Source organism: Phocoena phocoena, chromosome 4, assembly GCF_963924675.1.
Source record: "Phocoena phocoena chromosome 4, mPhoPho1.1, whole genome shotgun sequence".
Lineage (NCBI taxonomy): Eukaryota > Metazoa > Chordata > Mammalia > Artiodactyla > Phocoenidae > Phocoena > Phocoena phocoena.
Genome location: NC_089222.1, coordinates 50,062,905 through 50,080,888, shown reverse-complemented (window position 1 = coordinate 50,080,888; position 17,984 = coordinate 50,062,905). Strand labels below are relative to the sequence as shown.

The window sequence follows — 17,984 nt, the reverse complement described above, 5'->3', positions numbered from 1 at the left end:
AAAATTGGGACTGAAAGTAAAGTTTACTTTGAATTCCCTTCTACCTCCTCCTATATCCCACTCCTGGTGTGTTTCCTCCAAGCTGTCTTATGTCTGTCCTTCCACTTGGTACCCCACCCATTGGCCCCAAATCCAGAGTTCCTAGTACAATGTAGAATATTCTCCCAACTTCCAGAAGTTTGGTGTATTCCCTGTCTCTTTCTAATTTGATCTCTAATTCTATAAAACAAAAAAAATGAGGCAATATATCAGTGTTTCTCAAATATAAGTGGGGAGCTTGTTAAAATGCAGATTCCAGGTCTCCATCTCCCAAAACTACAATTCAACAGATGACTCTGGTGGAAGGCGGCCCTGACCCACTTTGGAAAACACACGACTTCTGCTTGCCTCTCCAGCCTCCCCAGGCACATCCCACTCCACCCAAAGCTTCATACTACTGTCTCTCCCCACCATGTCTTTGCCTCATGTTCTACCTTCTGAGTGCAATTAATTCCTCCGTATACCTCAAAACCAGCTGAGGCACGTGCCGTATCTCTGCTCCCCTTGTTCCTATACGTCTCTGGATTATTGAGCTTATACAGCCTACGATGTAAGCTGATTTCCTGGGATAGCTCCCTTTGAAGGCAGGGCCCTGCCTTACTTGTCTTTTCTTAGTCCCAGCACTTGGCACCTTCCCAAGCACACAGTAGGCACTCTAAAAGTGTTCATTAAATTATCTTTTGTATGTGCTAAATTTCCTAGTTAATAACTAGTCATTTATTTATATTTGCATTGTTATTACCCACCCACCCGCCAGTATAGTACAGGATTTTCGAGGGTTGCTTGAGGCATCACTCTCAAATGAGGAACATCTTTTGTAACAGGTAAAAATGAAAGAGAAGAATGCTAGCATAATCTAACCCTGGTGCCATCAATTGTGGGGTCATAATGAGTTAGATCCATGTTCACTCGGGATATCTTGACACCTAAGTAACAATGACAGAGACACATACAATAACCGGGAGTTTTCCTAATGAAAAAGATCAGCTTCTAATAGTTCCTTAGAATTAGTTCTGGCATTCATTCAGGTTAAAAAGTTTTCCAGAAGTGAAGCTGGAACACATTAGAACTTTGAATTGATTCATTTATATAAAACTTTGCCTATTTGTTCTAAGATCCCAGAGATTTCCAGTATTTTCTACCCAAGATGGTTAACCACCAGAAGTTTAGCTCATCTCCTGAAATCCATCATCCATGTGTGTGTCCCATGCAGGTGTCTGCTATGCAGAGTTTGGAGTCCGCGTCCCCAAGACCACTGGGTCGGCCTACACCTACAGCTATGTCACTGTCGGGGAGTTTGTGGCGTTTTTCATCGGCTGGAACCTGATCCTGGAGTACCTGATTGGCACCGCGGCCGGCGCCAGCGCTCTGAGCAGCATGTTTGACTCTCTGGCCAACCACACGGTCAGCCGCCGGATGGCGGACAGCGTGGGAACCCTCAACGGCCTGGGTGAGACTGCCACAGACTCTAACCCCAACATGCAAACTTGCTGTGCCAAATAAATGGGTTCCGCTTTCAGGATGCAATTTGGCAAAATGTATCCAGGGCCTTAATACATCTCCTTTTGCCAAGTAATTCCCCTCTGAATCTATCCTAAGGAAATTATTCTAGTTTCCATAAAAGCTTTATATGAAAAGATGTTCATCACAGCCTTATTTATAATAACAAAACATTAGAAACAGCTTAAATATTCTACAGTGATTACATAAACTAGGGCAGCATATTACAGAGCTAGCAATTAAAAGGAAGACCAGGAAGACTGCTGTAATAGCATGGAATATGTTTTTGATGCGATGCTGTATGACAAAGGATACAAACTGGACGTGCATCATGTTAATAACTATATAAAAATAAAACTAATACAGGAAACAGAACTATAAGGAACTTCTCCAGTGGTTTCCTTAGAACATTTTAAAAATTTTTCATAAATAAGCAGGCATTAATTTTTAAATAAGCAAATATATTTCTAAAAGAAACAGAATGGATGAGTAACCGAAATGAGTGAATACTAAATAATCAGAAGCTCACATAACAAATACCTTGACACTTCAGGCTCTGAGCCTCACTTACCACCCACTTTCCATCCTGATGTCTGACTATCCCTTTACATTCAAGGGAAGCTAAACAGTAGATGAGGAGGCTTTGGGGTCTTGCCCCAGAACTTCCAGGGACTAATTCAGTGGCTGCATGCAAGTCATTTGACTTTGGTGCCCCTATCTCAGAAGAACTGACCAAAATGCTGAGCACCTAGATACCATGAGAAGATAAAAAATATGAAGACCACATTTTCTCAGTATAATGATTTCATAGAATCTTAGGTCTGAAAGTGTCCTCCAAAATCAGGTAGCCCGCCCTTTCACTTTACAGATGAGGTCCGGAGAAAGGAGGCACTTGCCCAAGGCCACACAGCTGGTTACAGGCAAGGGTTCAGCTGAAATCCAGGAGCGTGACTGCTGAGGCAGTGCCGTCTCCATTCTATAGAGGGCAGGAGTCCACTGGCCAACAGACAAGACCAAAAAAGGCGGGGCATGTTCCCCGGCCACCTTCTCCACAACCACATTCACTCAAACGGAAAGAACACCCTTCTTCCAATAATTTTCAAAGACACGTATTTCTAAATTTGCTAACAAAGAGAAATGTATGGACTATAAACTAAACAACAGTGAAGATAAAACAGTTCAAATAACATGTCAGATCCATATATACATCTGGATGTCCTGGGACAGTCCTGACTTTGGATGTTTCATGCGATGGTTCCATAGGCACTGCTGTAATTGTCATATCATGTGTCCCAATTTTTGGTCCAGGATATTAGGCCGCCTCACCTATATACCAAAACCTTCCCATTTGCAAACAGACACCTGTGGACCACAGTGGAGGCGAACACACACTCACGCACACACACAGTTCCTTCTCCCTCCGTAACAAACTGACCACCTTTCTCTGAGCTGAGTGCAGATGCACCGGGGTAGACCTGGGATTTTTTCTCCCTGGACAATATTAGCTCATGTCTTTCCACTCTAGGGAAAGGAAAACAATCATACCCGGACCTTCTGGCTTTGGTGATCGCAGTCATCGTCACCATCATTGTCGCACTGGGGGTGAAGAATTCTGTGGGCTTCAACAACGTACTCAATGTGCTGAACCTGGCAGTGTGGGTGTTCATCATGATTGCAGGCTGCTTCTTCATCAATGGGAAATACTGGTCTGAGGGCCAGTTCTTGCCCCACGGCTGGTCAGGGGTGAGTTCATTCCTAAATCCCAGTGTACCTGTTGCACGCTCTGCCTTCCACCCTGTGACAGTCTGAGACATACTTTCAAGAAAATGCTGCTTGTCTCATAACCTTCATGGCACTCTTTTCATCACCTTTTATCTGAATTTAATTGGAATGCTCTGAAGAAGAGGTTCTTTTTTATTTATTTGTTTCACAAACATTTGAGATCCTATTTTATGTGGAAAACAATAATAGACTTGAAGTTTTGGTCACTTGCAATATACCTAATATTACACTAAGTGCTCTGCATATAGTATCTCATTTAACCTTCCTAATAACCTTGCAAGGAGGATATTTACATTCTGGTCTTACAGATGAAAAAAACTCACACTCAGAGAGGTCAAATGACTTGCTATTAAGCACACAGTGTAAGTGCTCAAGTCAGGACCCAAAGCCAGGACTGTCTGACTCCATAGCCTGTACATGAACAGCTCAGGCCTATAGAATCTCTCTACAGTCTATTCAGACAGTCTGTAAATACAGAAGGCAGTAAAGGAGGCTGGGAGAGTGGGCGGGTGAGGAAAGCATGAGTGTTGCCTGGGTATGGAAAAAGAAAAGAACAGTTTTCAAATCTAATCCCAACATTTGACCTAAGGTGGAGAGTTCTGCTGGGGTCTGAGAGCAGAGAAGCCCACCTGGTGTGGTCTGTGGGTTGGCAAGAGAGTGCGCTGGACCAAAAGGACATTTTCAGATCTCATCCCTGTGACCTGATGGTGTGGTTTATGCTAAAGAAAGATGGGAAGGTCCGAGTGGCAAATTCTTTATACTGAGAAGTACTAGTTCTAAGTCGCACCTGGATTCTTTCTCTAGCACGACTAAAAATGCTTACTTTATGGATTTATTGGTAAAATTCACCAGCTCATTCTTCTTTTTTTCAAAGAGTAGAATATAAATCAGAGAATTTTGAGTTAGAAGGGATCACAGAGGTCACCTGGTCCCATCCCCTCACTTAATAGGTAAGTAAACTGAGGCTGGGAGAGGCACACCCACCCAGAATCAGTGACAGAAGCAAGTCCAGGATTCCACCAGTTTTGCTTTTGTAGGTTTTGCTTACACTGGTTTTCCTCCAAGAGGTCCAGGGACCAGAAATAGCTCTTGGAGAACACTCAAAATAACTTCTGTGTATTCTAAACCATGCCACGCTGTTCAATGCAGAGAAACAAGCAAGGAAGCAATTTAAGCCAAGATTTCTAGTCTTCTGCTTATCAGTAAGAATTCTGCAGAGTTCATCCCTCCCTCTTGAAGTGAATAAATCCTAAAACTGGTTAAAACCAGAAGAAGAGACAAAGAAACACTGTTAACCCCATTCTGGATTCCCAAGTCTATATTTTCTTATGATACAAATCGTTCCCTTCCTATCAAATAAGAAAACAACAAATTGTAATAATGAAAAAGAAAGAATGTTTTCCCAGAACTCAACTGCATTTTCATCATAGCACATGAAAATGTTCTCACCATTTTCTTAACAATGTAAGAAATTACTGGGTCATGGACCTACTACGAGACTTTGGCCAACAGTTAACTTCTGTGCTTTCAGGTTTTCTCATCTATCAAGTGGTAAAACTAACGACAACCAAATGTTTGCAAAAACAGAATAAAATCTTAGATGTTTTTATGTGCACATTGTGTGGTTAGCAACAGTGATCATGACAGGAGGAAGGAGTTAGAATTTACCCACTGCCTGCTGGGTGCCCAGCATTCTGCTCTATGAATATTATCTCACTCTTAAAACAAAACTTTAAAGCAGGTGCTGCTATCCCCAACTTACAAATAGAGAATTCAAGGCTCAGAGAAGCTGGGTAACTTGCCTAAAGTCATTTAGCTAGTCGGTGCCAGGACTGAAATTCCCACCCAGGTGTGTGGCTCCAAAGTCCCTTCCATTACACCGAGTGCCTTATGTAGGACGACCCCTCCCTTCTGAGCCTTCTTTATAAAAAAAGTAAGAATGTAATTAATCTGACATGTCACATTTTCATTTCCTTTAAGCCTTCACAAAGTCTTGGGGTCTTGGAGCTAGAAGGAGCATTAAGATGGGGGTATAGTTAAGCCGGCCCAGGCCAAATGTGCATTTTTACTAAGACTATATCATATCAAAGCAATTTGAAAACTCTTCTTAATTACTCAGATCATGTTTAATTTTCAAAATCTCCCTAAGAACTTATCTAAATGGCACACACTGTAGTCTAGGCCCCATGTGAAGACTGGAAATAGTCAATATCCTCTGTGCAAATACCCTTTGCCCATGCTGAAGAAGATGAACCAGTCTTTTAGCTCTTCCTTTTGTGCTTTGTTCTGGGGTCTTTATTCTCTTTAGGAGGATCTCCTCTCCCTGCTCAGGGGATCCACATCCTTCCTCAGTCAGGAGCTGCCTCATCACGGAAGGAGCTAATCAAGCTAGGCTTAGGGGCTTCCCATTTACCCAATCCCAGGTCTCACTAGCTTCTACAGCAAGAAAAGAAAATTGGAAATCAGGCATAAAAAAGAAAGGAAGGATGCCATCCCTAACAATTTTTTCCTTATGACATACTCTTTCATATACACTTTTCATTTAATCTTCACCACAGCCTTGCAAGATAAGTACAATGATCTCCACATTTACATCAAAATAACTGAAGTTTAGAAAAGTTAAGATCACAGATCTAGACTGTTATAGAGTTGAAATTCAACCCCAGTCCTAGATGAGCCAAAGCCCTTATTTACTCCATTACACCCAGGTTTGCACGCATCGAACCAACTGTCTTTTTTGGCACCTTTGGCCACTGACCTCACTCCAACCCAAACGTGCTACCTGGAGTAGGCTTGTCATTGGTCACCAAAAAAGCTTGGCTGGGATTTTGGATTTTTCACTGCAAATCCATATTCCCTGCAAGAAATTCAAATATATGTCCTAGTGGCTGTGCCTAAAAACACCATCTGAGCACAAAGGACAGCCCAGCGTGAAGATGATGCTGACTCATCCTCTCTGCTGTCTGCCTGGCCTTGGATTTCTGCGTTGTACATTTCCTCCACAGCCGACTGCCTAGACCTGTTCTTTCTTGACTTTGGTTTCAGGTTGCTTTTCCAGTCCAGCAAGGCCAGTTTGAATATGGAGGCTATTTTTTAAGATCTGACACCTTCTCACGAGCATGTCATCCACCAAGTGAATAAACACACTCCCTACTCTGTCATCTGACAATTGTCAACAAAATCGAGTTGCCTACTTGGCAGCTTCATGAACTTCTTCACTCCTTAAGGAAATTCTGACCCACCCCGACAAGGGAACTAGTGTAGAGTTCCAGTCCACTTTCTTCTTCAATCCTTTTAGGTAGGACGGGATGGAGGAAACCACTGTGGACAGAGCGGTTTATAAGGATACCATTACACGACTTGAAACACAATTTTCAAGGACTCTGAAAGAGTTAAAGAGCAATCCATCCTCTGGCCATGGACCCCTCAGAAGCCTACTCTTTCCCTGCTCCAACCACTTCCTTCCAAAGAAAATAGCATAAGGAATGGTTTACTCACTTACAGGTTCTGGGTCAAATGCTTCTTTGGTCTTGAAGAGCTTAAGAACAACAAACATTTTTTTTCCCTATATCAAGTTAACTGCTGGCCCTCAGCTGAACCCCTGCTTCCATCTGCAATTCCTCAGCTCTTGTACATTGTTGGATGTGTATTCGCTATATGTTATTTGTTCTCGATGCTATCTTATGGTTTCTCTTTAACCAAATAAGACACTCTACCAGCACAAATAGCTCCCAGGAAAATGGTTCAGAGCAAGTATTTGTGGAGAATGCTGACAGCCTCCCAACAAAGGAAAACCTGTTTCCCATGTTTCCACATTTGAATCCACTTGTTGGAACGTATTAGCACATTCCACTGTCGCTGTGGACAGGCTGCTAATAGACCTGGAGCATGAGGGTGGAAGGAAATGCTGTTAAAGTTGGAGTTTTGTCTTGTGACCTGAGAGTGAATTATAAAAATGTGCCTAATTATCTCCTAGGCACACCTGGCAGACACGCCAAGGCAGAATACAGAGAGCTGCCGCATCCTAATGCCTCTCAAATATCAGCAAGGCACGAGGGCCAGCGTTTAGGGATCCCAGATGCTGAGTAGGCCAGCAATGACATTCTTTTGTCAACTAATTAAGCAGCGGCCCGCCAGCAACTGAGGGACGTGCTGTTTCCCCACAAACCTCTGTAGAGGGAAGGAGCCATCTGGATCGCCTGGCTGAGCAGCTACACCAGGTGGACTTTGGAAGACAATTTCCATTAATGTCATCAAATAAAAATCAATACTGTTTTTTTTTATTTATATAAAACATTAAAGGAAAGTTAGGATAAAGTACAGATGAACCCAGAAACACACACACACACACATTCACCCACCAATTTAATTCACAGATGCTCACCCCTAGGTACCACACACATTCTTTCATGCATGGAAGTGTATCCTAATCGTAAATACCAGAGGCCGGATCTGAGATCTGGGCAGAGTGAAGTGGAAAGCAGTTTTAGTGGGTATTTGGGTAGAGATACACCCATACACAGTTTCATTTCGTGGTTCTTTTGTACTTACCAGAAATTATTTGCTTACAAGGAAGAAAAACTTATTCAAACTAACTCAGGTAAAAAGGTGACCCTATTTGCTAATTGTATTATCTTTTCTTACATAATCTGTTTATTTAATCTATATCTTGTTAGGCCAGAGTCTGTTTGATCTTGGCAGGTGCGCTGAATTTTCCCTATTTGCCCACAGTCCCCAGATCCATTCTCTACCCCTCATGCTCTGTTCTGTGCTCCAGAAGACCCCCTGCTGGTTGCTTCCTGTTGGGCTTAGCCAATGGGAGATATCATCAGATCAGAAGGTGAGAAGAGAACAAGGCCAGGGTATTTCTTCCTCACTTCTTCCCAGCCCTGACCCCTAGAGTGCCTTCACTGAAATCATTCATTTGAACCATCTGAGTTAAATTCCGTGTCCTGCCTATCGCAGTAGAACCTCCAGATGTCCTACCTTTGATCTGTTTAGTCTTTCTTCAACCATAATTTCTTTCTAGTTCTACACATGCAAGTTCAGGCTAAAAGATATTCTCTTTGCAAATTTATTCTCTCTCTTCCCAACTTGATCATAGTTAATTTTCTGGTACCTAATCATTATCAGTAACTGCCATCCATTCTTTCATTCATCTGGGAAATAGTAGCATCCGTGTTTTACAAATAATATAGATATTTATTAATCTTGTTCAGTTTGTTACCACAGTCAAGGTAGCATTTCGGGTCATGCAGTGTCCTCTAGACTCCAAGCCCCAGGAAGTCAAGCTCAGAGTGCTTTTTGCACATAACTGCATCCACATCACCAAGCACAGTTCCTGGTTCTTGGAAGCAGTTAATAAAATGTGTCAAGTTCTAAAAGAAAAATAAGGAGGACGAGGAAGAGGAGGAGGAATTTGTGCCCTTGGTTTCATCTGTTCTAGAAAAACTTATTAAAGTAATAAAAATACTGATAAGAGGAATATTTATTAAGTACCTATTGTATTCTGTGACTGTGGTTGACTGTATTATCTCATTTAATCCCTGGAACAATCCAACGAGCTAAACACAATTTTTATTTCCATTTAAGTGATAAAGAAAATAAGACCCCAAGGGGTTAGGAACTTGTTCTAGGTCACCAAGTTAGTACCTGGCAGAACCAACCTAGGTCTGCAGAATCTGCACTCCTAACCAAGTCCTATGCCACCCATTTGCATGGCTCTGTGATTCCCCCTGAAGCCTTCAAAATTGGAAGGTGTCCCTCCAATTCTGTCTGGAGGTATCTTCCACTGAGTCTTCTTTTTCAGTTAGACATCCCCTGGTCCTCAGTTAATCTTCATATGGCATGGTTTACAGACCTCTCACCTTTTTCCAGGGTAGATTGGCCCTATAGTTCTTAATTAGGACCTTCCTACCCACCTATCCTCAGCAGGGAGCTCTTGCAGTATCTATGACCTTTCCATCCAGCACTGATCACACCAAGTGGGCATGGCACCGTAGCCGTGGGACAGCCTAATCGGGAGCAATGCATCTTTAGACTGATTGTCAGAGAAGGTCACTGTATGATTTACAAGAGGGGTGTGTATGTGTGTGTGCGTGTGCGTGTGCGTGTGCGTGTGTGTGCGCATGTGTGTACGGGAAGAAAGATGTTAAAGGAAGAGAAGACAGGACTGTTTTCTGGAAGCTGTCTTAAAGCAAGGCTTTCCTTGATTGGAGCAGCTTAGCGAGCCTACAGTCCCAATAATCATTCATCCCTGAACACCAGAGACATTTTTTAGACAAATGAAAACAAGCACGTTTCCAAACCTGTGAACCTCCACGTATGACGAGGTGAGATCTGTTTGACCTTCTTGTCTGGATGCCAAAGACACTTTCCACGTCCTCAAATGGAGGACTTCGCTGGTGTGAAATTGGGAGTTATCTCCTCTCCCAGAAAGTACCCCTCTGGTGACAACTGCTTGTTTGAGAAGTTCTTTCTATTAGAATAGATCAGGAGTTCTTAGATTTTTTTGTGTGCAGTGGACTCCTTGGCAGTCTGGTGAAGCCAATGGACCCCTTTTGAATTATGTTTATACTATGTATAAATTGTGTTTATAAATGAATAACCTAATTACACAGGAGTTCGAAAGAAATCAATTACAGTTAACCTGTGAACAACACGAGTTTGAACCAAGCGGTTCCACTTAGGTGGATTTTTTTTCAAAAGTAAATACTACAGTACTACACTGGTCAGTGGTTGGTTGAATCTGCAGATACAGAACCACAGATATGAAGGAACCGAGTACATGGGGGAACCACAGATACAGAGGGCCAGTATAAGTTATACTCAAATTTTCAGCTGTGCTGTGGTTGGCACCCCTAACCCCCATGTTGTTCAAGGGTCAATTGTATATTGAAATATAGTTATAAAAATATTTTTAAATTGTGATATAACAATGTGCTTTGTTATCAGTGCTTTAAATATTAATATCTATGTCTAATAACTGACATAAATTGGAAGTCACAATGAGCACAAGTGGTATTTCAAGATCTCTGCAACAACTAATATGATGGGAAAATAGCTGATTGCTATTGGTGACAAAGTCACAGGTACTGTTAGTCACCTACACTCATAACTGAAAGAAATGATAACATTCAGTTGAAGGGTAGTGAAAAGAAAGATGTATTTTTTTCTCTGAAAAATTCTCAGACCCTCCCCCATGCGAATTGCATGGACCCCAGAATAAGAACTTCCAGTTAGATAACTGAAGCATTAAAGTCCTGACAGGAGAGACTGTAGAAGAGACCAACTCATTTTACGGATGAGCCAAGGTTGCTTTTGAAAGTTTGAGACAATCTTCTATTTTGTGATGTTCCTTGTGGGTTCCAGTTCTCAGTATTTTGTCTTTTACCTATTGAGAAGTCAGTAGGAAAGGTAAGAGTGAAAATTTAGGGACAGGTGTCTGCTTGGCACGTGTTTAGAATTTCATCATTTATAAACTGAATATGGAGAAAAGGAAAAAATGGTCAGTCCACAATGAGCCTCACTCCTGGCCCCCTGGCTAGAGCTTGCAGGTTGCCAAATGCCCTCACCCCATACACAAAAGCCCAGAAAAATCTCTTTCATCTTCCCCAAATGGGACACCCCCAAGCATTCAAAGAGGCACATTTCTTACTTTCAGCCGATAATGAGAATGCTAAGGTGGGAAAACATAATTTAAACTTCGATAGGTTCTTTGGAAGAAAGTCACACACTCCTCAATGGAAGATTTTCACTGCTTGACTCATCAAGTCACAGTCACCCTTGGGATCACACAGGCTCCTGTCAGACAGGCATCCAGCAGATGTCACTGGGTACCACCTCCTCAGCTTCACACTGCCTCACTCCTCCTCCTGCCCCTGCCTTGTAGCCCAACAAGGCCACTCAAGCCCCCAAAAGGAACAGTAAAATCAAATTGTCTCTACCTGTCTTCCCAAGAAAGACACTACACGATTTGAAGATCTGAAAATCTTTTATATCGTTTCGCATCTGGAAGATGCCCTGGAAAGGATCTACCAGGGTCACTAATGGTAATCTGGGCAGGACAATTTGTGCAAAAGCATCTGAGCCCCCTACACCAAATGCCAGAAGCGCCCACCCCATGTCTCTGTGTCAGTCACAAGTACCTCCCTACATTTCCAAACATCTCCTAAGGGCAGTCATACGGACCCTGGTTGTGATTGAGAGCCACTGAATGAAAACAGAGCACAAAGAAGTTAATGAGTTCCCCAAGACATAGGGATAGCCAACTTACTGATTTATTTGTAACCCCACTGACTTCCAAAAATTATTTGAATGTGTTGAATGACCTCGTTTTTATTTGGATATAATCCTTCTTATCTTCATTTTACACATGGGGGAATTTCCCAGTGTCACACAGCTAGAAAGTAGAGATCAGAACTCAGGCGTTGAGCACAAGTTCTACCATGTTACTCCTTCTACCACTCAGTACTGTTTGCCGGGCACCAGGCAATTCTGGGGACCACATCAGGCCCTGGTGCTGCCCTGACACTCTGAGTCTGATAAATGTCTTCATCCCTACAGGTGCTGCAAGGAGCAGCCACATGTTTCTATGCGTTCATTGGCTTTGACATCATCGCCACCACTGGAGAGGAAGCCAAGAATCCCAACACATCCATCCCTTATGCTATCACTGCCTCCCTGGTCATCTGCCTGACAGCATATGTATCCGTAAGTACCAAATGCTTATGTGACCCTCCTCATGGCCTTTTCATATTTGACCTTAAAATGTGGCTCTGGGACTGGGTTTCCTTCTGTCAGGAAGTAATCCTTTACTTGTGCCTTCTCGGTATTTGTACACATATGTTTCGTGTTGCTCCCTCTTTTTACACTGGCTCAAGCTCATCCCACCCACCAATGACAAGGAGAAAATCAGGGCTCCAAACTGGAGACGGGAGAAGCCCCAGGTCCTCACTTCAGCCATGGCCCCCATCCCTGCTCCGTCCTATGCACAGGCTCTTGGTGTCTGCTGCTGCCCACGGGATAGTGTGCAGGGAGTGGGCTGCCGTCCAAGGAGCTCAGATCACAGGCTGGCAGTAACGGGTGGGTGTGCAAGCAGAGGCACTGTGGGCCTCTGCGCTCCCTCCTCAATGCCCTTCTGTCTTCTGGGAGCTTCCCGGCAGCAAAGAGACAAGGCTCTCCCAGGGTGGGGAAGGAGAATTCATCATCCTCTAGAAATGCTTCTCCCTGAAATCTGGTGGGTTGGGGGGTGCAGAGTGGGAGGAGATGTAATTTCTTTCTGCCAGTTGTTCCCTCTTTTTACACTGGCTCAAGTTCGCCCCTTCAGGTTTCCCTGCCAAGGGAAGTCCTTAGAATGAAGCCTTCAGGCTGTCTCCTGAGGATCACGCCCCTCAGACACTCCTCACACTTCTGATGTGTCATCTCTCAGCTCCCATCCCAGAATTTCTATCACAGAAATAGTTCAGCCACATGCAACATCCCCCTCAGCCCCTGGCCGTGGAGAGGACCAGCTGGTAAGCCGACAGATGTGTCGTTACAGAAATCCCCCCAAGTCCTGGGGGTCCAACTCACTTCAGCCACCACAATTATCAAAGAAAGAGCCAGCAGCTGGGGTGCACGCTGTCAGCCCTGCCGCTCCTGCTGCCACGGCATGCGACAAGAACCTCTTCACAACCCCTACCAAAAAACCCGGAAAAACACCTTTAGCAACAACCTGAAGAAACCAGGCCAAGGGATCATTAAGGCACGCTGCAAAACAGGACTGTCCTGGAAGCCAAAGGAAAACATGAGAGCAGCACTGGATGTGGTTTGCCCCCCCCAAATCTTTATGGATAGGTCAGTTATCAACCCCCCCCCCCCCCCCGCCGCCATGCACACACATGCAACTGGCTTCATCTTATCCAACCCTGATTAGCCCTGCAGACAGAATGTTCAGGAACAGCTGGGGGTGGGGGAAGCAGGCAGGGGTAGCAGCAGAGACACTCTGCTCTGCATTCCCCCTCCCTCATACCTCCCCTCTTCCAGTAGTCAACCACTGTAGCACACGCAGTAAAGTTAATAATCACAGCTCCTTCCTTAGTATAGTGCTTTACAGACTACAGAATATGTCTACGCGTCTACCAACCTTTGCCTATCCTAATCTAATGTGGGCAGGAGACACTCTGAAAGTTGCTGTAAGAATCTATCCCTCTCTTCTCAGGTCTACCCCAATGTTGCTGGGAAAGATTCCCTTTTACAATGCGTGGGCCCTAACCATGCCTCAGGGGTTGTTTGGTCTTGTGTTGGTCAGCAGGCACCCATTCTACCACCAGGAAAAAGTCAAATTGCTGGGCTGTGGTCATTCATGCTGCTGTCCTCCCTAGTGGCGCATGGCTTCACTGGAGGATCTTGGCTCCTGAGAAATAGGCAAAGAGGGGATCTAGAAATGAACCACTCTCTCCTTTTCAGGCTCTGAACTCCCTCACTGATGCCAGGATTGGCCTTCACAGGCCAGGGGGCACCTGGTCTTATGACTGGCGGCTCCATCACCTGGGGCCAATTATGACGGGAGGGATGTTACAGCAGATCTATGACATGTGAGGAGAAATAGGTCCTGGTTAAGCAAAGCCATAGTGGTCTTATAGCCCACAGTAGTACTGGATTCCATCCTGATGCCATAATTTATTTCTTGGCCTGCCTGGTTCCTGGGACTGAGCTACAGAGAGGAAATGGAAACATGACTCCCGTCAGTTAATCGGTTGTGGATCTCCTACGTATTTATCTTTAGAGGTTTGATCTCTGGTCTTTAGGGTAAGATCTAGTACAGTTAAGATCCTGTAGGACCCTGAAAGTATAAAAGAAATGAGACTCTTGTCCATGTGGGCAGGCTGCTCATGGTCACTGCCAGGCCCTGGCTCTAGTGCCTTAGGCTGCAGCTCCTTCCATCGGATAATATCTGCCCTTCATTGAACTATCAGTGTAGCTCTGCTCTCATGGAGCTGAAACACCTGCAGACTTATCCCTCAGATACAAAAGGGTCACAGAGAGATATTACAAATAATTTGGTCTAGTCCACTAAATTCACATGTGGGGAGAAAATACTGAGACCAAGCGTTCCAAAGGCCAAATAACTGGCCTACAGTAAAGGCACGTGCCAAGAAGTGGCAGATCCCAGCTCCCATGCAGGACCAGGCCTCTCTCCTCTCCTATGGGACCTCCATCCATGCTTCAGACAGACCCCTCTACTTCCAGCCATGTTTCCTCTTGTTTTAACAGGTGAGCATGATCTTAACTCTGATGGTGCCATATTACACAATTGACACGGAATCCCCGCTCATGGAGATGTTTGTGGCTCGTGGGTTCTATGCTGCAAAATTCATAGTGGCCATCGGGTCGGTTGCAGGACTGACAGTCAGCTTGCTGGGCTCCCTCTTCCCAATGCCGAGGATCATTTATGCCATGGCTGGCGATGGGCTCCTTTTCAGGTAAGGACTATGCTCGGTGGCATTTATTCTATTCTTCCATGCCTGCCCAGGGAGACTGTCACCCCACTGTCAGCCTGACTGTAATTTTGATGTGAGTGCCTGTCACACAGACAATGGAACTTGTCATATATCTTGGCAAAGGGTTTGAGTGAAATTAGTTTAGGTCCTAAAACAGCCCCTCTGTTTGACTCTGGGTCCCTCAATCTAGCAACAAACTAGTATGTCCCCCCAATGGCTCTCTCCCCTCTTATTTGATATAGATAATGAGTGCCAAAATGCTACACTGGGTGGCCTCCAGAAGGAAGAACCCATCCCAGGGGCATCTGAGGCTTGCCCTCATATTGAGGCCTGATGACTGCCCTCTCTGAAGCTGATAAAGTTCACAGTTACAATCAAAGAGAGGATAAGACCCTCTGAACAGAGCCTAATAATAGTAGCAACAATCGCTACCATTTATTGAACATTTGTGTATCCCAGGTATATGGTATCCCATTTAGTCAGCACAATAACTCTACTTTACAGAAGAGTATACTAGATGAATACACTCAGAGAGGTTAAAAAAAAACCTGCCCCACATCCCCCAGCTGCTGGGTGGCGGGGTCAGGATTTGAACCCAGGACTGTCTGATCCCGACAACCAGACTTTCAACCACACCAGTACACTGACACTTCCAGCCCCCTAAGCTGGCTATGAAGTAGCCTATCTGCCCATGGTACAAAGGGGATGTGGCCCCATCTCTTGGTTCCTAGTGTCTACTGTGTGAAGAGCTTGCAGGGAAGGCATTCTTCAAGCGCACAAAAAAGGAGTAAACCTCCAAGGAGCTCTCAGGAGTGCAGAGGGATCCAGCTCAGGGACTTTATCTCTGCCATTGACTGTCACATTCTGCACCGTTTCCTCCGCATACCCCCTGAGGTCACCACCGAGCTGTGACCTTGGGGGAGCTGGAAAGATCAAGAAAAGGCTGACTAGCTATCTATTTTATATTTGGTAGTGTATATATGTCCATGCCGCTCTCTCACTTCGTCCCAGCTTACCCTTCCCCCTCCCCGCAGCCGCATAGCACAGGGAGATCAGCTCCATGCTTTGTGACCACCTAGAGGGGTGGGATAGGGAGGGTGGGAGGGAGGGAGAGGCAAGAGGGAGTTGATATGGGGATATATGTATATGTATAACTGATTCACTTTGTTTTAAAGCAGAAACTAACACACCATTGTAAAGCAATTATGCGCCAATAAAGATGTAAAAAAAAGATGTTAAAAAAAAAAGAAAAGGCTGACCGTAGTGGAGGGGTGACAACTTCACACACCCAAAACGTTTTTCAGCTGTCAAAGAAAACCGAGAGGAAAGATGCTGGGGCTCCGAGCACAGTTTATAGTCCTCTTTCATGGACTGAAACATGGAAATAAGGGAGGAATGGAAGAGGAGGGAGCAGGGAGCGCCAGAATGAGAGAGGAGGAGGGCGGGAACCTACCTAAGCCTCCAGGAACTGCTAAAGAAGGATGCCATTCAGTCACCCTTGTTGGTCTTCTCTATCTTCTCCAGTTAGTAAGTGGCCGGATTTAGGTTTCATCCAGGAGCACATGTTCTCAACGACTGTACTACTTTGCCAACCAAATCTCTGTACTTCTGTTGTAGAGCAAGTGCTTCTCAAGCTTTGGCATAAATCCAAATCCTCTGGAGGTTTTTTAAAGTGTAGACTTTGTTGGGCCCCACTCCCAGAGAGTCTGACATGGTAGGTCTCAGGTAAAAACCTCAGAATACATATTTCTAACGAGTTCCAAGGTGATGCTGATGCTGTTGATCCATGAACCACACTTTGGGTAACACAGGTGTAGAGGACCCCCAAGCAGATGTATGGCTTTGCCAAGTACCCCTTCTTCATAGCAAAGCCTATGCTTCAATTTGGATTTCTGAGAACCCCCTAGATTCAATCAACCTATCACATCACATAACGAAGTAGGAACTTTAATAGAGAAGTTTGGCTCAAACTCAAGGAATTAAAGTAAATTCTGTTTAAATTCTATTCCGGGAACCGAGTCCTGGGGTAGGGAATAGCAGCTGTATTTAAAGCAGTGAATCCAGAAGTAAGCTGGAGAAACAGGACCAGGAGGTGTTAAACCATGTTGAATCAATCCCCACGTGTAGCTCACCGTGAACCCTCTGCTTGCCCCTCCCTTCAGGTTCCTGGCTCACGTGAGCTCCTACACAGAGACCCCAGTGGTGGCCTGCATTGTGTCGGGGTTCCTGGCGGCTCTCCTCTCCCTATTAGTCAGCCTGAGAGATCTGATTGAGATGATGTCCATCGGCACCCTCCTCGCCTACACCTTGGTCTCTGTCTGCGTCTTGCTCCTTCGATACCAACCAGAAAGTGACATTGACGGGTTTGTCAAGTTTTTGTCTCAGGAGCACACAAAGAAGAAGGAGGGCATTCTGGCTGACTGTGAGAAGGAAGTTGGCTCTCCTGTGAGTGAAGGGGAAGAGTTTTCCGGCCCAGCCACCAACACATGTGGGGCTAAGAACTTACCATCCTTGGGGGACAACGAGATGCTCATAGGGAAATCAGACAAGTCGACCTACAACGTCAACCACCCAAACTACGGCACCGTGGACGTGACCACAGGCATAGAAGCTGATGAAACTGAAAACGTTTATCTCATCAAGTTAAAGAAGCTGATTGGGCCCCGTTACTACACCATGAGGATCCGGCTGGGCCTTCCAGGCAAAATGGACCGGCCCACAGCAGCTACAGGGCACACGGTGACCATCTGTGTGCTTCTGCTCTTCATCCTCATGTTCATCTTCTGCTCCTTCATCATCTTTGGTTCCGACTACATCTCAAAGCAGAGCTGGTGGGCCATCCTTCTGGTCATTCTGATGGTGCTGCTGATCAGCATCCTGGTGTTTGTGATCCTGCAGCAGCCAGAGAACCCCAAGAAGCTGCCCTATATGGCTCCCTGTCTCCCCTTTGTGCCTGCCTTTGCCATGTTGGTGAACATCTATCTCATGCTAAAGCTCTCCACCATCACGTGGATCCGGTTTGCGGTCTGGTGCTTTGTGGGTAAGCAACTTCCTTTGAAGCCTTGAGAGTTCCCTTCTAAGACCTTGATCAGGCTTATCTCAAAATTACCTCCTAGCTGGACTGGGCATCACTATTCCAAGAGAAATCTGGCTGGTTCTGTGGATCCCTACTTCCTGCTT

At 44.9% G+C, this 17,984-nt stretch overlaps 1 protein-coding gene across 1 annotated transcript in view; it reads left to right on the top strand.

Annotated features, from left to right (window-relative positions):
* Positions 1–17,984, top strand: part of SLC7A14 (solute carrier family 7 member 14) — a 120,153-nt gene that overhangs the window by 79,485 nt on the left and 22,684 nt on the right. Inside the window, exons 3-7 of the mRNA XM_065876198.1 lie at positions 1,253–1,489; positions 3,065–3,282; positions 11,887–12,033; positions 14,578–14,786; positions 16,967–17,844. Coding sequence (XP_065732270.1) covers positions 1,253–1,489; positions 3,065–3,282; positions 11,887–12,033; positions 14,578–14,786; positions 16,967–17,844 — 1,689 coding nt within the window. The remainder of the gene's footprint in view (positions 1–1,252; positions 1,490–3,064; positions 3,283–11,886; positions 12,034–14,577; positions 14,787–16,966; positions 17,845–17,984) is intronic.